At 37.5% G+C, this 26,685-nt stretch overlaps 1 protein-coding gene across 1 annotated transcript in view; it reads right to left on the reverse strand.

Annotated features, from left to right (window-relative positions):
* Positions 1-936: 936 nt before the first annotated feature.
* Positions 937-26,685, reverse strand: part of LRRC8C (leucine rich repeat containing 8 VRAC subunit C) — a 29,184-nt gene continuing 3,435 nt past the window's right edge. Inside the window, exons 2-3 of the mRNA XM_072419909.1 lie at positions 10,498-10,639; positions 937-5,425 (exon numbers count right to left, since the gene is read on the reverse strand). Coding sequence (XP_072276010.1) covers positions 3,161-5,425; positions 10,498-10,635 — 2,403 coding nt within the window. The 5' untranslated portion in view covers positions 10,636-10,639 and the 3' untranslated portion in view covers positions 937-3,160. The remainder of the gene's footprint in view (positions 5,426-10,497; positions 10,640-26,685) is intronic.

The raw sequence follows: 26,685 nt of genomic DNA on the forward strand, positions 1-26,685 counted from the left end.
TGTATACTCCCTGGAAGTAGTCCATCACAAAGTTTACCTATGGCCAGCATATCTGTACCTATGGCCAGCATAGCAGTCTGTATGTGTGCGGTAGATCCCCAGGGACTTTAAAGGGGCCTGCAGACTAACCGGTCATATAGTGACAGTGCTCCTTTCCTTCTCTAACCTCCAATGGCCCCCACACATGCCAGCAATCAACTGCCTGGTACATAAAGCCTCCCACCCCTAATAACTTATGTGTGGTTCTCTTTAGTAAAGCATGTGACATGTAGGGTCCAAAAAGTTATTAGTGAAAGAAGACTTCCTGATTGCTGGTAGGAGATAGGTGCTACATGTAGGTAGGGGTTCACTGATGTGTACAAGCTGTAACCACACCGCGAACTCATTGCCACTCTGAACAGTAACACAGAAGTCAAATACACTTTAAGTATATACTTGACAAGTTGTAGATTTTTCAGCATTCCCATCCTAAATGGGTAGTTCTGGTTATTGAAGTTTTGCATCATTACTGCAATGTGCATGCAGTTCTTTATCTCATTAAAAAAATGGAATCATTAGTAAGTTCACAGATGAGAAAAGGTGAGTGGTGTACATATGGGTACATGTGCACTTATTTGCATTCAAACAATATAAACCACAAAGCAAGATCATGGTGTTGTTTACTTATGTGCAGGATTATGCACAAAAGTGCCAATACATCAGGAAAAGGATTCCCCTTTAGTTTAGGGACATTCCAACTAACGCCCTGCTAAAGAAAAATTTAAAAAGTATTTGTACGGATGGTGTACAATTTCTGCCCTGCTGATCCAAATCTCAAAAAAGTCCAGTGTGTACATAATTTGACAGTTAAGCCCAGATCATTAATATAAGTTAAAATGTTTATCATAAGTAGATTCATCCAGATATGATTTTACGAAAGACAAAAACACAAAAGAGTAGTTTATGAACCATTTATACAAGCATGACAAAGAGAAGAACAATTGACCTGCTCTCAGAATCTTATAAAATGACCAAAATATTAAATACATTTGAACTTTTTGGAGTAATTTACAGTAATATTCAAATACACATGTAAGTTATATTTTACTGGCATATATTGAATAATTGCACTTACCATATACAGTCAACAAGTGCAATCTAATGTTGCATTCTAATCCCCTCCATTGTTGAAAGCGATGGTCAACAACCTTTTGGAGCTAATGGACCACTAAATTTATGGACTCCAGACGGCGCATGCGCAAAGAGACGTCATGATGCGAGAACCCGACCACTCTCCCATCACAGGTTTGAGCCTGCGAGTGGATAGTGGCAGGGTTGTGGCCACCGCCCTGAGCCTACAATCCGTACAGGATACATGGTCCGCAGCTCTGGCCAGTGCGCCCCGCCATCGGGGTCCTTCTCCTGAGCCCGCTGGGGGGCACACCAGCCAGAACCATGGACCATCAGTTGTCGACCGTTGGTTTAAAGGCAGCCGAAAATGATAGACGGAACATGACTGTGTATATGTTGACTCTACTAGAGGGTGCTGGTAAAATCTGACTACCTCCAGGCTAAAAATAAATGATCAGAGCACTGCTGAGTACTCAATACACTTCTAAGCTTGGCTCTGCAAAGCAGACATTTTTATATAAATGTAGAGCTAAAAGAAAACATTACTGGTAGATAAGATTATCATCTCAGTTACCTCCAACCAAACCATTACATTCATTAAGGCTTGTAAATACATATTGTTAACCTAAAGTTGGTATTATTATGCATATACCCCTTATCAAATCTCGAATGTCCCAGGACTGTTAAACCCAGGGCATTTTATGATGCAAATGATGCTTCACTCCTGCCAGATCTGAATGAACTTCTTCCCATATAAGGGGACAGGTGAGTGTATTTTAAAAACTGCAATCAGACAGGCAAGGGTATTTATTGTAGGAGGGACATTGCCTGTCCCTTCTGCAATAAACGACCTGCCTGATCACAATTAAAAAAAAAAATGTCTTTGTTTTTTCTTTAGCTACCAATTAGGCATTGTAAAGGGTATACCCATCTTCACCTTTATGAAACATAGTTAGCATTTTAATATTTTCCAGGATTTTAGGCACTGAATAGTAACTACCTAAATGTAATTGTGAAAGTTTCCTTTACAGCCCATTTTCAGGCTATTTTTATTTTTTCAAAAATGTTTAACTAAGTGGCACTAAGCTCATATCTGTATTCAACAAACAAAACATTTCATAACAGCACACAAACGCTTGGTTCTGGGTAACTTGCAAGCATTTAGAGATGTATACGTTCTATGTTATACCAGGATTTCCAACAGCAGAAAGTCAGGATATCTGTCTGTGATGTCAAACCAAAAAATTGAACCATGCAATAGAACAATGTTGCAAAGTGAATCAACAACAACGAAATAGCATATTTTAGATTGCCAAGTTAGAGATCATACCTGTTTCCATAAAAAAATACAATGCAATACAAAGGATAGGAGCCAGGTGATGGGAGAGAGAACATGAAAGAGCCAAGTGTCGTCAAGAAAGAAAGCTTTGTACACAGTGAAACAAATAGGCACCAATTAAATACATGTATGGCCAGGATGGTAAACTTCAGCTTAGTAATTAAGAGTATGTATTTTATGTCTATTTAACCGCTGTAAGGCACAAAATAACATAACTTTTTATACATTTTTCTGGCATTCATTCACATCACAGAAATAAAGATATAAGTAATGTATCAGTGATGTTTTGGTCCCTATAAAGGTAAATAAGTAATGTATCAGTGATGTTTTGATCCCTATAAAGGTAAAAAAAACACAAATAAGTAACAGAATATGGTAAAAAAAAACAAAGAATGTTTCTCAGAACCACAGACAGTACCTGAGCATTAAAAATTTCAAAAGTCTAACGTGTCCAAAAAAATGCATATTGCCCTGCAATATTTTTAAATGCCATATACTTATAGTCCATGAGCATCATAAAATATTAAAAAAAAACAATTCCAATGCCCACTATGAAAGGGCCAAGTTAGGAAAATCATAAGGCAGATACCAGTCTGTTAATTAGGTGTAGCATAAACTTCGTCAACATAACAGTAGTTCATGATTTTACTTCCAAGGCCAAAAAGTAACAGATCCATATCGTAATGCCAGATGCTGACAGACTACCATGTGTTACTCTAATTTCATTTGTTCTCTAACCTCGGACGGTAATAACTCAAATAAAGTGTTTTCTACAATAAATCCATTTTTCTTTAGGGATCTACAGTCTCCAAGTTCTGGTGGTAAAGTTTCAAAATGATTACCCTTAATATCCAAATAAGACAGGAACACTAAGTTTCCAATTTTTGGTGAAAGCGAACACAAGTTATTTTTTCCAATCTTTAAAGTTTTTAGTTTTTTGCAAAAGTATAGTTCATCTGGAACACTTTCCACTTTGTTACAGGATATTGAAAAATACTGCAAGCTTTGGAGAACTCCAATCTCAGGAGGAATGAACCTGATGTCATTATAAGACAAGTCTAAGTATCGGAGTTTGTGACATAAGAACAAGTGAGAAGGAAGCACCTCAATTTTGTTGTGGCTGAAGTATAGGCGCTCCAAACTGGTGAGCTTTTTTATGTGTTCTGGGATGTAAGTAATACTGTTGTACCAAAGCTTTAAGATGGTTAGTTTGCGGAAGTGTTGGAAACTGACAATTTCCTCAATGGACTTGAGATTATTTTCCTTTAGATCCAGTTCTTGGAGAGATAACAGACTGAAAATTGCGTGAGGTATACGCTCAAAGTCACAGTGTACAAGTTCCAGCTCAGTCAAGTTGACCATCTTCTTCAAATTGTTCAGCATCACGAGCTTGGTGCCATCATTATGGATACACAACTTTTGAAGATGTCCAGCAACATCAACAGCTCCTTGAGGAATTTTAGACACATTACTTTTGATAAATAGGACTTTTAAACTCTTAAGCTCACGAAAAGACTCAAGGTTGATGTTTTTAGACACGTCAGGACTTAAAGAGCCAATGAGATAGAGTTCCTCTAGGTTCCTAAGGCTGTACATCCATGCTGGAAGTTCTCGAATATCATCAAATTTTACTCGAAGTATCTTTAAGTTCTCTTTTAAAAATGCCAAGGCTGCTGTATGAATTTTGACGGAGCACTGGTACAATGTCAATTCTTGGATATTTTCCAGCTGAGCAATTGTTGCTGGTATCATTACATTATTAATAATTTCCAACTTTAAAGACTGAAGCTCTGTAACTTCAAACACAGTATCTGGAAGACCAGAAAGCATAAACAGTTGTAACTCCAAACGATTGGAGGCATTTGTTTGTAACCTCTGCCTCAGTTTATCTGCTGTCCATTCATTATTTAAGTTCAGTTGCTTCAGTTTGTTTTCACTAACTTCTGAAAGGAAAACAGCAAATCTTTTGGAGTACAGCGGGTCATACTGATCAATCATATGAAACATAAAGGCAAAGTCTTTCTTCACATCGGGTATGTCATTGATGCCAGTCTCCTGACGAACATATTCAAAAGAATATTCTTTTAAGGATCGGTAGAACAACCAGTAAAGTGTATAAAGGCACGTTAATCCGTACACACCAACAAAGCACAAGTAACAAAAAGATAGCTTGGAGAACAAATGTGCCATTGTATGGTTACAGGAAAAGTTCTTATAGCCAGTCATATCTTGTATGTCAACATTACAGTCCACTGTGAATTGTACTTCTGAAACAAGTGCACTATTATAGCAGATAATAATAAGGAACTTGAGAACTTTGAGGATGGTCTGGCGAACGTACATAGCATGTAGCAAATCCCCTTCCTCAACATGAAGCCGGAACTTTTTGACTTTCTCAAACAAAGCCTTGGCTTGCTCTCCTTCCTTTTTATCCAGAGCCCCGGCAGTTGCTTTATCAACCACAAACTTTTCTGGTATGGATTTGAGTGATTGAGTTTTAACAAGGGGACTCTCTACAGCAGAAGGGCTACTAATGGCCTTACTCATATTGTTTTTTCGATTATCCTTCTCTTCTGGATCCTCGCCAGACACTTCAGACAATGCTCGTGTTGTCCAAGGGGAGTCAAAACACTTTCCAAGTATAGAAATAAAGTGTTCAATTTTTGAACTTGATCCAGGAAACTTAAACCAAAAGTTGCTGCACACCATGAAAATTAAGGTGTGAATGAGCACCAGGTAAGGGAAATACTTTGCGTACCAGTGAAGGGCACGCTCGTAACACATCTGGTTGATAAAACTGTATTGCTGGAGATCCAGATCTGTTTTTAACCCTTTCATCTCCACAGTGGCAGAAGAAGCTGATGGCTTGGGAGCTGGAAGAGGCACATCGTGGACCGGATTTGTTGTGTTATAGATAGAAGTGTTTTGAGCTGTATGTACTCTTCTTGGCAGACAGATTATCTTGTCCTGCATGACCTGTAAATGAATGGTACAAAATAAGTTAAATGTTTATTTATGAATGGTACCAAGTTCACATATAATAATACACAGATAAATATCATTTTGGTATTCTCCTTATTAAAATTATATACTCCTTATATATTTATATTTATGATAAGTTTCCAAAATATTACATGTCTTTTTATACTATGCCTAATATCAAAACAGGGACAGAGTTTTATTTAGGCAAAGAGCAGAGCAAAAAAGGAATAATCTATATCAGTTGGCTTTTATTCTCTTTTGCCCAAAATGGATGTTTTCACATTGGCTGCTATGGGAGTTACGCTTTGCACACCCATCATTACTATTTTATGCTGTCTTATCAAATAGACCCAGTTATATAGCTTAGTGGTTTAAGTAACTTGCAAACTAGCATTACAAAGACACAATAAATATTACTATGATTTTTCTTGATTGCATAAAAAACGAATCATCGTAAATAATTATAATTAATGCTTCTATGTTTATGCTGTAGCTAGTAGAAAACGGTAATATTCCTCTGCTTTTTGTAACCAATTAGATTCTAGTTGACATTTTTATTGTGAGTTAAAAAAGGAAAATACGACTTCAGCTGGGATGGCAATATCTTTGTGTTCTTTCCTGCAATTTTATTTATACATGAAGACCACATCCTGTATATAAATATAAAGTGTCGCAGTAGAAACTGGAATACTTTTATATCTACGACTGCCAAATTACTTGATATTGGAAGCCCCTAACACACTATGAAAACACCAAATGAGCTGCACATTGTATTTAATGCTACAGAAAAATAGAGTCAATTTTTTATAGGTGGTCTGGGATACCTAGGGATTCAAAATTATACTTTTTGCTAGGACCTCAGGGCAATACAATACAATACAATAAGTACCAAATGATCACAGGTTACAACACTTCAAGCAATTGGATCTTGTATTATGAACTTCCCAGTGAAATTAATATAACAATAGTGCAATAAACTATGCTCAGGCCTACAAAAAGCTGATGTTTATTCTCCTGAAATGTTGTCTTTCCCTAGTTAAAGCGTACCTAAACTCAGAATTTTCACTTTACATAGAAGGGTGGACAACCCTTGTATTTAAAGTAAAAATTTTGTTTGTTTGTGTTTTTTTTAAGTGCAACACCCTTGCAGTGAGTGAGATTGGAAAGTTTTTCCCAATCTACGTCATCCGATCTTGCGCCTGCGGATGGATCGACTGCTCTGCGGGATTGGAGGGAAGTGGGATTTTTTTTGTTTTGGGTAGTTTTGGGTTTACTTCCTCTTTAAGACCTTTCCAAGTTCACTGCAGACAGATTATGAGAGTCAGGAAGGCAGTGTACATATCTTCCTAAAATTAGAAGGCTGTGGTATAACCCACCTATGATGCACAGCCTCCATGATAGAAAGGACTAAACTCCAATAAATGAAAGGGGCAGGGCAGTGAGGGTTAAGCTAAGGAGGAAAGGGCTAGATCAGTGTTTCTCATGGGGAACCAACTGAAATTTTTTTAAGTCTTTAGGTCTGCTATAATTATTATATCCACAACTCACAGTACATTAGTGTGGTGATCAGTGAGAAGAATGTCTTTTATATCACTGACCAGTTGGAAGAATGTCATCCTTACCGATAGTAAAAAAGATCATTGGTGTCAGTGGTAACTGGCCTTAGAGGTCCAAACTTCTCATTGCTCAGGGAACCCCCAGCAACGTCTGGAGGAACCCTGGTTTAGAAGCTGGATGTCTCCCAGCAAGGAAAAAAGGAGAGCCATCTGATTTTCACAGCTTCTGGTTGTGTCTTCTGGTTTGAAGGCAGATACATTTACATTTCTGCATAATTATAGACGGTTAATAATTCAATAGTAAGGTTTTTAGCAACATTGTATACATTCCCTCTAATAGACAGCACTGTGCTTCATTCTTGTGCAGAGAATACATCTTGCAGTGACAATGGCATTTGGACTGTTTCTGATGGGTTAAATAGCGTCTTATATCCCTCCAGGGAAGTGTGGCCAGATCTTCTTTCAGTCATTAGATTAGACTGGCATGGAATCAGGCTTTCTATGACTACACTAAGGGTGCAAAGCAAAGCAGGAGAAACAAACTAATTACATTATAAAATGTGTTCATCACAAGAAACCACAAAGGAATTTCCCTGACCTTTTTTTCTGCATTTTAATGGAAGCATTAAAATCATTGAAAGATAGATTCCAGTGCTGAATTAACAAGTGTCTGCCTTTATTCTAGAAATGTATCCTTTTTAAGGGACATCATTGTGAAAAATAATGTATTCTGGTAACTGTATGGCATTAATGACATATTTTATTGTTCATATGTTTTATGTTCATATTTTAATTCTTTTTCCGTCTCAAATGCCTCTGTTTCCATATTTATTGACATTTACAAGCAAGTCAAGCTGTGCAGCAAAATTGAACATTTTTAAGGTTGAAACAAAGTATAAACCTGCTAGGGGAGTACAACAGTTAGACTGGATTCAAATTGTTTATAAATGTATTCCAAAAGAAATAAAATGGTAGTGTAAGTAGCTAAAGCAGAAATAAACAGGCCACAAACTAAAAGTCCATCAAATGCTACCTGTCCTTCTAAAAGTACCCTGCCTGGAGGGTTATGCATCACTGCCTTTGTGTATCAGTACTGTCGGTGTGTAGGGTAATCACAATGCAGAATAAACAATGTTGTAATCCTGCTAAATGAGTTGAGAATCATGTTCTCACCTATGTTACAGGGGACTACTGTAACATGGAAAGGAATGCAAATGATTTGGATTTTTAATGCTGTTTGTGACCCTTCAGAGGAGAGCTCCTGACATTTCCTGTCCCAGAATAAAAATTCCAGTATGTGAGGGTGCCTAGGCACAGTGACCACAGACTCAAAGCTGTGTATCTGTAATGTAAGATCAAAAGTATTGTTGCCTTTGACTGCTAGTCGTAGAAGGTTTAGTGCAACTTTTCTCAACCTTTTTAACAGCAGAGAACACTTGAATTGTATTTTTAGGTCTTAAGGGGACCCCCTGTAATAATTACTATATCCACAGCTCACAGTATATTGGCATGGTGGTCAGTGGGAAAAATGCTTCTTACATTGCTGGCCATTTGGAAGAATATCACCCTTACAGCCAAAATGATTATTAGCGTCACCTAAACTGACCTGAGAGCTACAATTTGCTCATTGCTTAAGAAGCCTCAAGCAACCTCAGGAGGAACCCCAGGGTCCCATGGAACCCTGGTTGAGAAACACAGATTTAGGGTAAGAGCTGGTGATGTCAAGACTGAGCTGCTTACTGTTCTTCTTGCTAAAGGATTTGTAAGTAAGATGCAAAAGCTTTCCTACCAAGATGGCTGAATCCACACAGAGATCAAGAGCAGGTCAAGATCATCATCTACTCTTCAAGTGTTTTCTTAGGTTCAGATTTTGGCACAATGATAACAATTATATACATTTTTTCTTGTACAAATTGAATAAAACAACACTTGTTGTCTGAATTCTTTATTTCTGCAGGTGTTGGTGAGAATAAAATGGATGTCCGGGCTATTACATAGCAATCCATTTAGTTATGATGTACAAGTGTTTTTTAGTAACTCAGTTGAAGTGGAACTAAATTCACATCCCTTTACTTTATCACATGGGATGAAGTGCATGGGATGTATTTCATTCCTGGCACCGTCTATGTACAGCTCAGTGTACATTAAACAAAAGATTGCAAACAGGCAGGTAAGTTTGTCCATACTCTGTCCCTTCTGCAACATATAACCTGTCTGCACAAAGTTTTTAGCTTTTTTTTAGCTTAGTTCTCAGTATTGACTGCTACCTGGTTAAAAGAAAAGGCTTCTGAAGCTAGGACTACACAGGCGATAAAATCTCTTTGCTGCTGACAGATTAGGGCCTCTTGTTGGTAGTCACCTTGCAGCACACTGAAATGAATGTCATTCTAATAAGATAACTGTCAACAAGCAATTACATCTCTAGTATTATGGGAATTTTAATATTAGTGTAGCCCTAGGCTAGGTGAACACAATGCAAGGAGCATTTAGTAGGAACCAAAAACACATAACTTTAGCAAAGAGTGATCATGCACAGGTAATCATAATGTAATGTAGTATAATGTAGTTAGCAAGCAATTAATAATCTTAGTAACTCATCAATCGTAGAACAATTAAGCCTCTTTTGTTCCCCTCTGTATCTTCAGATTCAATGATAAATGTATTCTAACGTTGCTTATATTTTATGTGATTGATGCCATAAGGCACATATGATATCCTTAATTGTCTTTTCAATGTTAGGGGTGCACAAGCAGTCAAGCAGATGCAGAATCTAAAAAACAGATATTTAGCTGCTGGATCACCTTGAACTTATGTGTCGTGTTAATGCACAGTAAAATGTATTTGCTGTATTATAATAATATTAGCACAAAGTATAAAAGGTCGTGATGAACCTGAATTTCATGGCAATATATTAAACATGGTCTGGTGCAAATGATATTATGTGTAATACCAGCATTGCATTGCAGTTACATTGGAACAGGCAGATGTAAAGATGCCCAAACTGAAAGACTAAATGATTTAACACATTGACATATAGCCAGAATCGAAGTAGCATGGGTATATATTGCCTTTATGCCCCTACAAGCTTTTTAAAGTTAAAGCGTACCTCAACTCAGACAACAATGAATGGGAGCGCAGAGCCTACGTCACGCATCCCAGGAGGCTCTTGGGTGCTCCTTCTCCTCATGCCCGAGCATGCCAAGAGCCATTTCACCAAAAGGGAAAGACATTTGTGATCTCACGCATGCGCAGTGAGATCAGCAAGTTTTTTTCCCATCTAATCACCCAACTCCCGCCTGCATCGGGTGACTTAGGAAGAAGAACCCGGAAGAATAGAGAGAAGATGGCGGGGCCTAGCATGTCGGCCCAAACACGGATGCCGGGATGATGCGGGACCTGATGGAAGAAACCTACGGACTGATCGACTGCTCTGCTGGATTGAAGGTAAGTGTATTTTTTTTTTGTTTTGGGTCATTACTTCCTCTTTATTAAATCACATTAACAAAGTACCTGCAGTGTACAGCCAAATACGCCGATCATCAACATGGCCACTGAGAGATAATCAGTGAAGACATCCCACCAAGGTTTAAGGACCCGGAAAGCTGGCTGCTGTTCCGAGAACTGACGGAATTCGGTAACTGGAATCATTTTCCTAAAAAAACACAAATAGAGATAAAATAAATCAGCCATATTCACTGACAAGCATGCTTGATAAGATTACATCTACAATACTAGTCATACATTTACTGGCAAGCACAGATTTACAGACCAAACATACAAGTAATCAAAGATTAGATCTACATCCTATGTTACAGCTTCCAGATCCTAATAGTGCAATTACTGTTTTCAAAGCGCTGTGCATATTTTATAGCAAAAAACAAAGGAAAATGCAAAGTTCTGAAACTACAGCTGATTCTTATCAAGCTGAAATCTGATACTTTGCTTTTCTTCCTTCAGTTGCACTGTAAGTGCAATCATGGCTTGGAAACAGATATTAAAACAAAGAAACACAAGAAAAGCCTAATTTACAAAATTTGATAGCACAACTTTTAATCCTGTACATTTATTAGATCCCAAGGCTCCTGCATTAATACATTATTATGTGATGCACAGGCCTTATAATGAAAACATTAAAGTTTCTTTTACTTTACAGTAGGAGGGTTTCAGGAACAGAAGTATTGCTCCTAATTTAAAAAGCTGCAGTTAGTGTAGCAAGGTGCTGATTGATAAGTTACAGGCTTGCAACAGTTTTGTATCCCACTGTAGTACAAGCAGGAACAGCCTAAATGAGAGTGACAACTCTGTTCTGAGTTCAGGAGCAGTGAAGCATTGTTACCATCCCATCAGAGGTGGACTTGACTGATCTCTGTGACTTTTTTTTATATCAGACAGCACAGTTCTATTTTTTAGCTAAACTTCACACGGATACAAAAATGTCAAATAATAATTGTAGCTTTAGGATTTTTCTTTATTACAAATGGACTGGATAAAGCTTAAAAAAAATGTCCTACACCTACAATTTCCTGCTGTAGGTTTCTGATGGTGCGTTCTGTGTCTTAAGTGTACATTTCAATGGGAAAAGTTTTTCTATTGGACACAAAATCTGATGACGTGGACCAAGACAGGATAGTTGTTGGGATATGGGCAATTCACTGGATTAGTGGTGCAGAGGTACATCCAAATACATTGTCCCACTATGTCATTTGTCAATTGATTTAGCATTAAGGTCTCCTTTCAAGAAACTTCAATGCCACTTAAAATATATATTAATGTAGTCATATCCAATTACTTAAAGTAAAAATAAATCTCTTGGTCGATAAAAGTAATATAAATTACAGAAAGGAAGTAATCCCATGGGAGACCATATATCCGGCACTGAATGACTGATGTTTATAAATAACAACATTCTGCCTCACTTAGCTATCTGCAGATTACATTATATGTCTAGGTTGATGAAATCTTATCTGATATTGATTTAGAAAAGGCTGGAATTTTGAGAATATGAATATCAAGTATATTAATATTTAATAATATATATTAACAGCCAAAGTAAAATAAATACATGGTAGTATCCATGAATAAGTTTTCATATTTGTAATACTATACATTTGTGACAGCAATACATGGAGAGCAGAATAATAAAGAAACAGAGGAGAAGTGATGTGTCTATCATTCTAACACTCCCTAGAAGTGTTTATTTTGTATCAGTATTACAGTGATATCAGTATCAGCATTAAAAAAAGTAACCTATACGGGATTGAATCTATGGGCTGCTATTCGTGGCCTCTGTCCATGTTCACTGCTCTTTTTCTGTCTTTATTACTTAATGAGTAACCAACAAAAAAACAAACATGCAGCCAGTGAAGTCAGTGCCATCTCACACTGATGGCTTACTTTTTTTAATGCCTACAATATGTTTTACTGCTGCTAGAAGTCATTAAGAAATGCTACTTCAAGTCAAGTGTCAATATATGGATATTTAACCAGTACTACAGAACAGCCGAAGAGGTAGATAACCTATTTTAATATATTGTAGAATTCCTGGAATGTTCGTCATCAGAATAATAAATACCTTCTTCTTTATGGAACAATAAATCTACACAATTTACTTACTCCACATAACAGTATATCACAGAACAACCTGCATATTTAAGATAGATCTAGAAAAACGTGTTCGGTAAAGAAGTCACATTCACCTTGAACAGTGAAACAGCTGTATAATACAAAAGCAACATTGTTACTCTTGTCAAAGCATTATACTGCACAATAGTAACATATGTTCATATATAGAAAAAAATCACAATTTATTGAAAAGATGAACAATAAATATCTAAAAACAAAACATACTGTACAACCATTTAGTTTGACAACAGTTGAATTTATAGTTATCCTGGCATGTGTTGGTTAACTCCTACAATCAAAAAATTGGAGTGTTACTTGGCTTTCACTCAAGCTGGCCATAGAGACTCTATAATGGAGGCCAAAGTGGACTCCAATGACCCCAACTGATGACAGGACTATCCTTTCTTTAAAAATTAAAGGTTTTTTGAAGGATCAGGAAATTTTTTAGAAATCTCTGTAGATGCCAGTCCCTATAAAAAATGTGAGGTAGCTAGCAGCGTGTTACCCACTGGTCAGCCTCCATCCAGTGTGTTGTTACGTGCCTCATTTATCAATGTGGCTTACAGTGTCTCTCTGTGACTTTCCACATCTCCCTTACGGGACGGATAAACCGATGTGCTCACTTCCCATACTAAATTTAATCTCCCAGCCGAAACTCCGTTGTAAAGCCAGTGAGTACACCCACCTCAAACTCTATTGAAGAGGCATTAATTAGATGGGCTCCTTGTGCAAATCTTCAAACCTCCATGTAGCCAAAAGAAATCTGCCGTAGCTAGCTGAATACAGCTGGAGTGCAAAAAATGGCTGCCAACTTCTATTTACTTGGGTGGGAGAAAATGGGGCCACAGCTGAGCTCTTTAGCAGAACCTTGTGGCTCACTGCAGGTCTGAAATTGCTCTAAGCCTTCAGGAAGAGTCTGATAGGAAACAATAAACTCTCAAATCACCCACAGTTCTCCTGGTGGCTAGAGAGGGGTCCTTTTTCTAGGCCTAGATTTTAATAAGTGAGCTCAGGAGCAGTATTTTTTTCATATTAAGGTTAATGAAAGGTTATTTTAATTAAGGTAACTTGGTTTTTAATGACATGTGATTTGAGATTACACGTGCCCCTTAATTCTAAACATTGAGCATTAATGACGATGATTCGTGTAGAACAGTATAACTGCTGGAAGAACTGGAAATAGATGTAAATGATATAATAAAGTATAAAAAGCCAAACCATTGTTCTCAATTAGATAATGCATGTTCACCACTGTGCATGTTACAGATAAGGAAGTCTGATTACTAGCACAGGCTCCAGCAGACCTACATCTCTCGTACAAATTAACTCTGATGATGCTCATAATTGACGATAAGATGCTATTGAAAGCATACTTCCTGATATTTAGATTATATTCCACACTACGTTTTATATCTTCCTATTTTAGTGAGTAACTGACATGTCCATATTGCTCACATTAGAAAAATAGATGTGTAGATGACAGATTTCAGACTTGAGGAATATACATATATATATATATATATATATATATATATATATATATATATATATATATATATATATACACACAATGGTAACTTGGTATAAATCCCTAATCCGTTCCAGATCCTTGTATTTATACCAAACAGGACTTATACCAAACAAATTTTCCCGTAAGAAATAAAAGTAAAATGATTATTCCGTTCCCATGAATAAAAATCCTATTGTTATTGGCATAATATACATTGATGGGGTTGTATAGAATAATTTAAACAATGCTTAATAGTAAAATACATAAATACAAAAGCAATTAGATGAAGAGGTGTTGAGAGGAGTTGAGTGCCTATTAGGATGGAGCTGAGAAGGGAGGAGGAGGAGATGTTCTGTAATTCACAGAGTTATAGTGCGGGTTGTTCACTGAATGGTAGCAACTGGCGTACTGACGCTCGTGGGCAGTCGTGGCTTTGTCTCGGGAGAGGTAAATAAGTGTAGTGCGTGGTGTTATGACTCATTTTGACCCATACAAGTTCTAACACAAAGGTTGTATACCAAGCAAAGGTTGTATACCAAGCAAAGGTTGTATACCAAGCAACATTTTTCGTGTCCAAACAGGACTTATACCAAGCTGGACTTATTCCAAAGCAACTTATACCGAGGTACAACTGTATATATATATATATAACTACACATCATCTGGAGCTCCAGTGTCTTCTTTGGGTTTGTTGTAAGTGTGGCTGGCAGTGGACTAACATTGCTGATTGACCTGCTTGTTAGAGAACCTAGAACTATAATTTTCCTATTTTGCCAAAATACTGTGTATCATAAACACCTCCCAAATTATTGTTACATTTCTTAACCTTATTTATTCATTGTTCCCTCTGCTACTCTTCTTCCTTAGATGTGCAGTCTAAATGGCCCATCTCCAGTATCATCTGGCTTCTCAACATGTGTCAGAGCTACACTTTCAGCCCGTGGTTACAACACACTTGTCAGAAGGTGGGGGCCCTGGGCAATTGCCCAGTTCGCCCTACCCTAAAAACCAGCCCTGATGGCATGACGTGTTCACACCAAGGTCACATCACATATTATAACAATTTGCGGATTCGTGCCTATATCTGCTGTAACTGTGATATTGAAACGTATTTCTCCCACAATGTCAGTACAATAGATGAATGTTGTTTCTGCATGTGATTCTCACAGATCTTGCTGGAATGCCCTTGAGGTATTTGTTATAAAACAGGTTGCTGGGTGTTGCTGATTTGAACAGCTGGTCGTCATGCTTACTGTGTCCAACTGATTCATGTTTGGCAATTTAATCCAAATGTAATTGGACAGAACCCCTGACATCAAATAACAGGCTTGGTTTTCAGAATACATGTGACAAAGCATATAAACACATGAAAATGGCTGATGTCTAATCCAGAACCACTCCGAGACAATAGAAATTACGGCGTGAGAATTTCACAGAGTGAACATAGAAAATATCACAGCTTCATGGTATATGATATTGCACATCTATTATCCCACACAATTTATTTTACATTCCTATTTAGTTGATGGAGATTGCTAATTCTCTTTGCCAGTTTCACCACTAGCTGAAAGTAGTGAAGGAGAAAAGGATGTTCTCTGTATTTGCTTTATTTTCCAATGCCAATTTAAAAAAAAATAAAGAAACAGAGAATCTCTTATGGGTTTGCTCAAATTTTAATAGGCAGAGTGTCAGCTGTTTACATATCAAATTGGCTGGTGGTAGCCAGCAGTAGCAAACCCACTCCTAAATACCAGTAACGAGGAGGTGTGAATCGTACGATAAACATCAATTAGAAAAAAATATGAATGCCTCAAACAATTTTTCTAAAAATCAAGAAGGGTTTGATGGATACCACCATTGTATATCAACATAGCAGAAAAAAAATATTATAAACTTCCATCAAACCTGTGTTTGCCCATAAAGGTACTCACCTTTCTTTCGACCCCCCCACCACTTCATTCACCTGCCAGGTACAAGTAATATAAAACTAAAAACCATGTGTTCCTAAGAGAAGCACTGGGCCAATCACCAAACAGGAAAAAGAAGAAGAGAAGAAATGGTCAATACTGACCAATCAGAGGTCTCCATTTTTACAGAAAAAGGGCAACAATTCTACTTTGACTTCATGTTTTTTGTTCCCCATTTTTTAATAAATAACCCTTTGTATGTTCCCTTACTATAATATCATTGGGTGTAATCAATCAAATGCACTATTATTCTGTGTCATGCAAAAGTCAGTTCTTAAAGTAAATATGTTCTTCCCCCAATAAAAAGGAGAAATCTATAGTAACTCTATAGTAACTTTCAGTAAATGGGTGTGGGAAATACAGCGGCCTGCTTACGTTTTGAATAAATTCAGCTTTAGTCATAAGTAAACATTTATATTACTCACAAATAGAAAAAAAAGAATAGACTAGCAGCAGAAGTGACTAACAGGCTTTCTGCAAGGTCAGTTTTTTGGTGTTACTGTTCATGGAATTTACAGTGTGCAGACCACTGACAGATGTAGAATATGCCATGTGCCTTGTTATACATTTGTCCTAAAAACTAAGGTGTCTTTTTTAGAGCTGCATAACCTCATTTGCCATTTCAGAATCAACCAGGCTATAGCATATAAGGAATGGTTTCAATAGAGCACTACACAATTACATTAGGATGTAGGAATGCCAAGACCCAACACTGCATGTGGATGAAAAAACATCAGCCTGTAATTCTGTGAGTGCATTTCCATTAGCCAAACAGAGGTTATGGTGTTAATGTAAAGGTAGCAGAGCAATAAAGTACATTTCTTCATCTCTCACAGATCGCAGACTGTAAATTCCACCAACAGATCATGACAAAATCTCCAAAAACCTAAGATTGCTAGGTGCAGGTAAATCAGAAACCAATTACATTTTAAAAAATGTGAGGCCAATCAACTAGTACAACCAACCCACCACCCCTTTTTTTTATTTTGTTATAAAAGACAATATTGCTAAACTTTCTAACTGTGTGTGCACATACAACCATGGTCAATGTGGGCCTAAGTGTCTTTACATATGCTGTGCCACGTAGCAACTTCCTGTCCCATTAGACTCTTGTTGAAGGCTTGGTTGTACCGAGCAATTTAGTTTATTACCCCTATTCTGCCCTGGCTTGTTGGGATGTTACACTGTTTGATGCTTGCCCATTGTCTGAATGACCGTCCTGGCGGATTCACAGGTGTTGGATGATGAACAATCGTAATGGAAGTAAAGGGGGAGAGGGCACAGCGGGGTGCCGCTCCGTCATTCTCCCCTTCCCCTCTCCATAAAGCAGATTGGCACTGTATGTACAGCACTCGTTCATGCATCTTGCAGTTGTTTGTTTATTATTATTGAGTGCACCTGTATACATAGCCAAATATAGAGGATTAGGAAGTTGAAAAGAATAATGGGGTATTCCTAACCTTTATGAGAAAATCTGAGTTTTGCATATAGTTGAAAGTATTATGGATTAGACATTGTAGAATGCCAGCTTCAGTCTAGTCAAGCAATGTTTTACCTTGAGAAAAAAACTATACGGATTAAAAACTATATTACTGGTCATTAAAAGAGTGCGCTACAAGTCAGCTAGTACCTGTCTAATATCCTTACTGGAGGGCATAAAACATCAGCCAATATTTTACCTCCCAACCAAAATGTCTCTGGCCTGACCCTTTCATAAATTGAATTTCAGTTATCAACATTGCATGTACTGTATTTGTAACTTTAGATGGTCTGCATGCAATTGCAGTTTGCATAGGGAGGGTCAATCACTAGACTGGCATCCACTCCTAAAGGAATTTTGATATTTGCAGAACTCTTGTTAAGAACCAGCACACTATCCACACACATGCAGGCTGAGGCTGGTTGCTGTGTGCTCCAGTAGAATAATCCAATATGCAATCTTCTATAACTCGTTACTGATAAGCTCCTAAACATGAATATGTATCTATGTAGGGTACAAAAAAATAATAAGCTCCACTTATTTCTTTTCATGCCCTCCCATTCCAAAACTCTGTACAAAAATTTACCCAAGAAAAGGAATGTAAAGCAAAACATAATTAATATACTCAACCGTATCCCAGTTTCCATCTGTAGCACTAGGGTAGGAGATGCAAGCCTTATTTTCCACAAGATCGGGGGCACTGCAAATTACACAACCTTACTACTATTTTTCTAACCTCTTCCCCCTGGTACTAAACTTTTTTTACAGCCTTTTTTCCATGTTTTCACAGTCTTTTGTCCAGAGGTAGTGGCCAAAAAAAGCTGATCTTGCTTGGAAATGCAAGGTCTGCTTTAGGGAAAACATCTGTCCAATAATGGCTATTCCATCTAATAATAATAATAATAATAATATTGATAATAATAAAGACATGCCTGAATATAAAGGGGGAATGCTAAAATATCATTGAAGTATGTGCGTAGGTTGGTATGTTACTATGTACCAAAAAAAAAACTGCAAGGCTTCCACAATGCAACTGAACCTTTTCTGTGCTGTAAATAATCCCAATGCAGTTTTGGAGATTGAAACAGAAACAGGGGGGTTTTATCACTAAAGGTGTAGATGCTCTTTACTTTGAAAGGTAAATGTTCACCAAGTTTAGTAAATAATGTAAAGCAGTGTTGGCTGTGAATGCACAATTACGTACATCAGAATAAAATAATTTTTTGTGTGATTGGATGTTTGATGTATACACAGCTTTACCTTATATATTAAATTCAGTTAACAATATTTTGCTAAGTGAACAGAATCTACTCCTTTGGTAAATAAAGAATCCATAAACATGTCTAAGGAGCAGCTATGTATGGCTCTTCACTGTAAATAAATTGAGATTAACCTGACAATTGGACTTTTTCAGCAAATCTTTAGGAATGTTATTACAAATGAGAGAGATTTCATTTATCACTATCTACTTACTTTCCTATTATAAACTGTTCAGTTTTGTAGGCTGGAAGTTCCTAACTACATTTATGCCCTCCTGGTTTATTTAATAAAACATGGGAAAATCTGTTAAAAAATGTGAAGGGAAATATTCAGCCTGGCCAAAAATAAGTATGCATCTGCAAACCTGAAATAGACAAACATCTGTAATCCTCCTTAAATGTGAAAAAAATGAGCAATTTAAGGAGTCCAGATTTTCATGTACCAGGTAAATAAGGCTCAGGAACCTGGACAGTACAGAGATTGTTCTGCACAGGATGCTGCTAGACTTTTTCCTGCTACTCGGAATAGACATGTTCCTGTGTGCTTATGATACACAGACTCTACAATTCTGCAATTCATTTTCATGGAGAGGAGAATACATGTCAGTCCCCAGAGAGACCAACTCTAAGATGATAAGGTACAATATCTATTTTGGACAGCCACAGACGTAACGTCACATTTCCTTAAGTGAGATTTTTAGACTGTGTCAATATGATAATAATATGTTCTGTCTAAGTTAGTGTGGGAGATATAAATGGTTCCTCACGTGTGATTTTATATATATTTTAAGAGCTTATAATAAATTAGTCTTAAATATATTAGTCTTACCAACAAAATCCTTTTAAGGAATAAGTTCCCAAAAAACTTTTGGTTTTCCTTTCAGCCTCCGCTAACTGAAGTTTGACCCAATCACGTATAATTGCTGCAATTACTACTAACAGTTCTGTGAAAAGGGACAATTTTTTTTTTTAAAACATAGATGGCATTACTTTGGGACAAGGCTACCATTGTTGAACTAATTCTAAAGCTGATCTTTTGGTTTCGGTAGTCTTAGTCACACCTGAAACAAGCATGCATATAGTTATGTAGAAATTAGCTGAACAATCACTCTCAGTCAGTGATTCAGAAGGCAATAAAGGCTAAAGATCAGAACACAGATCATCAATGACAGCTTACATGATCCCTTAGTATGTGTCCATTTGATTCTTTTTGCTAGGAATATTTTACAATTTCCTGGACATTTTAGAAATATTAGCAGCCAAGTCTAACATTTTTTGCTTTTATCTGGATTCCCAAACTCAGCCCATAAAGTACAACACCTGACGTGCTGTTAAATATTTGGCAGGCAGACTGGAGTGAGTTAAATATATTGGAAAACAATAAAAGCCTAATGTATACACTGCAGATGGAACACTTGTTTGGATACAAATGACTGCAGTGAAGTAATTGGAACTCCCCTTTGGGTATGTCTGTTCCTCATTCTTGCAAGATTATTGCAGAGATACTTATGTATAGAGAGTCAAAGCTTAACTAGATGTATTTAGTTTAAGCAAAACATCTAAAGAGGGAATAATAAAAAAGATCTGCTGTTTCTTATTTGTACACCCTAGTTAGACAGGGTCCTAAATAAAACATGTTTTAGGATAGAGCAACAGGAAGATCATGATTACACAAGTCCCAGCCTGGGCTCATACAAGAGCCTGTATATTTACTCAGTCTGTTCAAGATAGTTGTAGGAAATAAGAGTCAGGGTTGAGAGGCCCCAGGATGTCTACAGTGGCTGGCCTGACAAATGCCTCATACACGGCCTACTATCTACCGATAGTGAAAATCATGCTGCGTGCTCCCTGAACCACTCTCCACTGTGGTATAATCCCAATAAGTTATCAAGTTTATAGGCAAATTCACATTTATTTTCCTCCACTGCTCCATTACTTTTTCTTCAAGATCTTGTATTGAAGGTGGGAGAGTAGAACCACAGAGTAAAGTCTTCTCCAGAAAGATTCTCAATGGGGTTAAGGTCTGGGCTTTGTGGTGGTCAATATATGTTCCTTGAACCAGTTTCACAATTTGGGTTTGATGAATCCCAGCAGATTCATCTTGGATTATGTCAATGCCATCAGGCGCCATCATATTACGCAGCGCTGTACAAAGTCGATAGTCATGTCACTAACTGTCCCTCAAAGGGGCTCACAATCTAATGTCCCTACCATAGTCATTTGTCATTAATGTAGTCTAAGGTCAATTTTTTGAGGGAAGCCAATTAACTTAACTTAAAAAAACAAAGAAGTGAACCTTACTTGTAGAAGTGAAACTTGCCAGTAGCTTCAGCATTTCCCACCCTCGGCTTATACACAAGTCAATCAATTTTTCCTGTTTTCCAAGGTAAAAATAGGTACCTTGGCTAATACTGAGATCGACTTATACTCGAGTATATATGGTAATTCTAGATCTGGTAAATATTACACATACATAACGCTATGTCATCCTGCTGCAATACATTTCCACATATATGTTAAAAGGTGGTATTTTGTGCATTAAAGTGCATTTCAATAAGGTACCCTGTATACTTGGGCTACAAATGCACAGTAATGAAAGACCTGATCTCTACTATGTTTTTAAAAACAAGGAAAACCCGTTATAGAATAGACAGATACAAACAACTACTTCTCACCAGTGCTTTCAGAAAGCTTATCATACATTCTTTTCTTATTAACTCATTTCGAGGGTGTGATGTCATACAAGTGAGAAAGCCTTTGTCTATGTTTGATGATCTGATCAATCTAATGGTCAAGGAATGTCATAAGCCAGAACACATCTGCTTCCTGAGGAAAAATAAAAACAATGCTATTGTCCAGACAAAATACATCTTGACAATCAATGATGTGAAAAGAGTAACCTGTACTGTTAATGATGGTCACACAGCTGGACTACTTGTCACTTACATGTATTAAATGCATAGATAATAAGTCACAAAGATGATACTACGATGAGTTCTTGGGTAAAGGCATTTCAAAAATGACTTTGCAAGGGGACCCTAAAGTTTAGGACCCCCAGTAGCAAGCTTTGACCCATTGTCCTGTATGCCACAATGTGTTTTATATCCTCTGAGGAACTGTCAGCTATAACCATATGGTCCAATTCAGAAGATTTTTGGCATTCATTTAAGGAAGACATCCTTCTTTAGAGAGAACTGGTCATTACACCCATAACTCTCTGATCCTGACACTTTAGCTGGATATAAAAAAACCACCAAGAATCAGGCTCAGATAAAACGAGTGAACCTATATAATTAAGATTTTTTTTTAATTATTAGCACTCAGACAGCTTTCTGTCTGGAACACAGACAGAAAGTACATTTCTACTGACCACATTTAGGTTTTAGCCTTAGGCTGGATCACAGACATTTTTAAAAACGCATGTAAACGTTCCTACTGCGTTTATATGCATTTTTATGCACTTTTATTAGCATTTTAAAGCTTGCCTTGAAATTGCTGGAAAACGTTTTCCCGCTTTTTAAACAAGTTTTTCCTCGTTTTTAATGCGTTTACGTTTCATGTGCTTATAAATGCCCTATTGAATTCAATGGAAGCGTTTACCCGCGTTAACCCCACAGTTTCATTTTTTAAAATTTGCAAGCAGTGTTATAGATAGCGCTCATGGCGCCTCAAGGAAACGGTGTAGATAAAGCCCATTGGGATGCATAGGGATTTCAAACATGGCCTCAGGTTAAATGCTGGGGAAAATGTCCATGTAGACTAAGCCTTAGTGGATTTTACATAATTATTATTAAACTGAGTGAACAGTCCGATTCTAGCATAGCCACAGTAAGAATAGCTCAATGAATGTTTGTAGTTTCATAGTGCAGGTGGTTCACTCTAAACTATGCCCAATACCAATCTAATAGACCTTTTACATTTTACCATTGCACTTTGGTGCAATAATTAATGTGCATTGCATTAGAGCAGTCCATAGGCCATGCACCATGTTTTTCAATATGGTGTATTACAACATATATTATATGCATTGCAGTCCATCGTGGTGTGCTGCAGGTTGGGTGCTTTTGGGCGTGCTTTGTATTTGCTGCTAAAGGGTTGACAATCAAAAATCCGGCCATCGATAATCTGGATCCTTCAGTTTTCTGGCATGAATTTCTGATCAAATTTTCAATACAGGGACTGCAGTACACGGTTTAGCCACCTATGTTTTGATGGCACTGTTCTGCAGAAACAGCTGTTAGGTCTTGCTTGCTAAACTAAATACATTATTATTATTAAACAGGATTTATATAGCGCCAACATATTACGCAGCGCTGTACATTAAATAGGGATTGAAAATGACAGACTAATACAGACAGTGATACAGGAGGAGAGGACCCTGCCCCGAAGAGCTTACAATCTAGTAGACATGCTGAGACGTCCCTGCGGTTTGCTCCCAGGATCTGTGCCAGATGTCCATGGTGCTGCAAGAGGAAGGCTGGCCTGTGTGTGGGGGTAAATATATATTAAAAAAATCCGGAATTTTCAAAAATCTTTTAATTGTCAACCTGCATTGCAACATACCAAAGTACGTTAATCGCTGTAACCCATGTTTTAGTGCAACTCACATAGGGGAGAATGGACCATACATTTCACTGTATAATCCTAGTATATTAATCTTTACAATATAGTAAAGTAAAGTAAACAGGTTTATAGTAGAAATGAAAAAACTTCTGAAATCCATATGGGGGTAATAAAGATACAAAAGCTGACATTGTAAATATACAATCAAGAATGTAATTTGCAATGGCTTTACCCTCTCTTTGAATTACTCGGTAATGGAAAAAATGTTTTTCAACACATTATATCACCCACACAGCATGATTCACAAAATGTAATTTCTGGCAATACATTCTTTTGTTTGGAGGCCCTTAGAGTTTGTTAGACAGCCTTCATATCAGTCCTGGTGTCTAGTTAATTGAACTTAGACCTCCAAATCCAGGGTGATCAGACATGCTAATAGTGGCAGTCGTGGTATCTCCTCTCATTCCTCTGGCTCTAGGTATATCACTGTATAGGATGGCCTAACTCAGTGGTTGCCAACCTTTTCTGTCCCCTGCACCACTAAAATTACCAGCTCCTGACCACGCTCTTGGGCGCACCGGCCCGAGCCACGGACTACCAAAATTTTCAAGCGGACCACCGGACCGCAACAACAAACATGGGGATCCAAGGGGGAGAGACTAGAGGCAATGAGCAGACTGGTCTCTGTTAGCATGCCAGGTATCTCACAGTTTTTATAACTGCCATGCCAATGTACAACATACCTGAACTGGCATGTAGGAATATACAGGTTGGCAATCAAAAATCTGGCAACCTCCGAACTGAGGTGTGCCGGATTTTTTTATTATACTTAACTCCACAAACAGGCCAGCCTTCCTCTGGCAGCACCCGCGGACATCTGGCACTAAACGTGTATTTAGTTTCGCAAGCAAGACCTAGCAGCTGTTTCTGCAGAACAACGCCATCAAAACATTAGTGGCCAAACAGTGTAATGCAGTCCATGTATTGAAAATGTGATCTGAAATTCATGCTGGAAAACTAAAGGATCTGGATTATCGATGGCCAGATTTTCGATTGTCAACCTGTACTATTTAAGACGAGTGCTACATTAAATGTGCCTTCATGTTTGCTTTTGGGCCAAATTATACCCGTGAGTGCTGGTGTTTTTATGCTTACTCACTGACACTAACTGGCACTCCCTACAAGTACTATTCTATACTCAGCTTGCCCTCCAAATGATGAGAGTGCTGCTTTTTTTTGATCTGCTTCAAGTAGGGTAAATGTGGATCAGGAAGAAGTCCACTGCAAGCCAGAAACACATAATCTTGGAGTGATGTCAAACTGATCCAATGACATGAGCCCTGCAAAAAAAAAAAAAAAATCCCCACAAAAAAACTAAATAATTAAATTATGGGTTTTGGGGCTTTAAAGTGAGACTTGCATCAATTGACCATGCACGCAGAATGCCTGACGCAATATTAAATTTCTATCAGTAATCAATCAGGCTGAAACTTGCCCTGGAAGCTGAAATAAAGTTAGTCATGCGGGAAAGAAAAGAAAAAGGATGTTGCACAGTATAGACTTCATGAAGCACACAAAGCTAAACTTATGGGCAAACACCTAAAATACATAGAAAATTTACATAATAGGAAACAGTATCACCTCACGATTTGCATTTCTATCCACACAGCTCAGTCACACAGTCTCTGGTGTAATTTAAACTTTCATGTCTCCTAACCACCTTTTGTGAGTAGACAGAGAAGGAGAATCACTCTTGTTGAATCTCCTATGACCTTATATGACCCCAAATGCATCCTGTGATTCCTGTGACCATGGGTGTTCCTGTAACTCCCTGAGCTCCTGCACTTACCTCCCTGCTGCTTCACCGGTTACTGACTCCTGCCTGTTCTTCACTAGATCTACATACTGCTTCTCCTGACCTCTGACTTTTCCCTCTTTCTAAGACTGTTATACTGGTACTTGCCTTTTGGGCTACCTGCTTTGTTTGACCAAACTTACTCCAAGCAGGGTGTTCTAATGAACTGTATTGACTTCTTGATCCTTGGCCACAACATCTTTGAGCTACAGTACTGCAGCCCACTTTCAACAGATTCAGATCCAAGTACCCGACACATATTTTATTTCCATTAAAAAAAAGAATGAATTAAAAATGAATACATTGCTGTCTTTTATATCTGCCTATAAATCAGCTTCAAGTGGAGTAAACTTTGTGGATTTAGTAAAGTTGATAGGACTACCGGAAATAATGAGTAATCCGGTGACTGCATTTACTTGGTAATAACAGACCGTGTAGTAAATAACAGATCTCACAATGCCAAAGGCACTTAAGTTCACCCTTTTTTTTATTCAAGGTAACTTTAGGAATTCTTCCTATACTTTATATAAGCTTTGTCAATCAGAATACACTTACTACAATTATCCCTTTCATTGTACACTATGTCTGGTGAAGAAACATTGAATAGTTGGGTCTCTCTGTACACTTTAAAACACATTTATGAAAAAAAAGAAACCTTTGAAATGTCAACAGTAATTGTTATTTACTGTTCCTTATCCCATCTGATCATACTCTGACTAAAGGCTTAGGAAACATGTTCTGAGCTGGTGTCCAAGGATACATCTCACAATTTCCATGGAAACTGCAAAAGGTTCATTTTGTGGAACAGCATGTGTGGAAGTTTCCTGGGATCCCCATTGGGCAGGCAAAAAATACACAATACACAAGAAGTGCTTTCAAAAAGTCTGCTTGAGAATCTCTGGATAATGTGTCTGAACTTTAAACTGTGTGTCCACCATCAAAAAATTACTTGATCGTCTTCTAAGATTGTTAGTCGGCCATACAATTTTTTTTTAATGTTAAATACTTTTTTTAAACTTTTGTTTTGTTTCAACTTTTTTAATATGAGGGAACCTTGAGGTCCTAGGGAATCTCTGCCAAAATGTACTATATGCCCAATTCATGGTAAACTAGCCTGGTGGTCAATGAGAAGGAGACCTCTTAAAAATCCCCCAGAAGAGCCTTCAGCTTACGCCTATAAAATCACCCCCTTGATGGCAATTAATATTGAGGGGCCAACAAGGGAAAAACAACTTCCTGGATCAGAAGAACTAAAAAAAAAAGGTATTATATGATCATTTGAAAATATAAAAAAATGGTTAGGGGTTATTTCCATGTGCACTATAATATATTGAACTTTTTGCACACTTGAGTTTCCACATCTCTGTTTCCTGACAATTCCATCTTATCTCCGCTTTATAAAGGATGCATGGATACATTCAATGGGATACACGGTCCCTTGT

Source organism: Pyxicephalus adspersus, chromosome 8 (genome assembly GCF_032062135.1).
Source record: "Pyxicephalus adspersus chromosome 8, UCB_Pads_2.0, whole genome shotgun sequence".
Classification (NCBI taxonomy): Eukaryota; Metazoa; Chordata; class Amphibia; order Anura; family Pyxicephalidae; genus Pyxicephalus; species Pyxicephalus adspersus.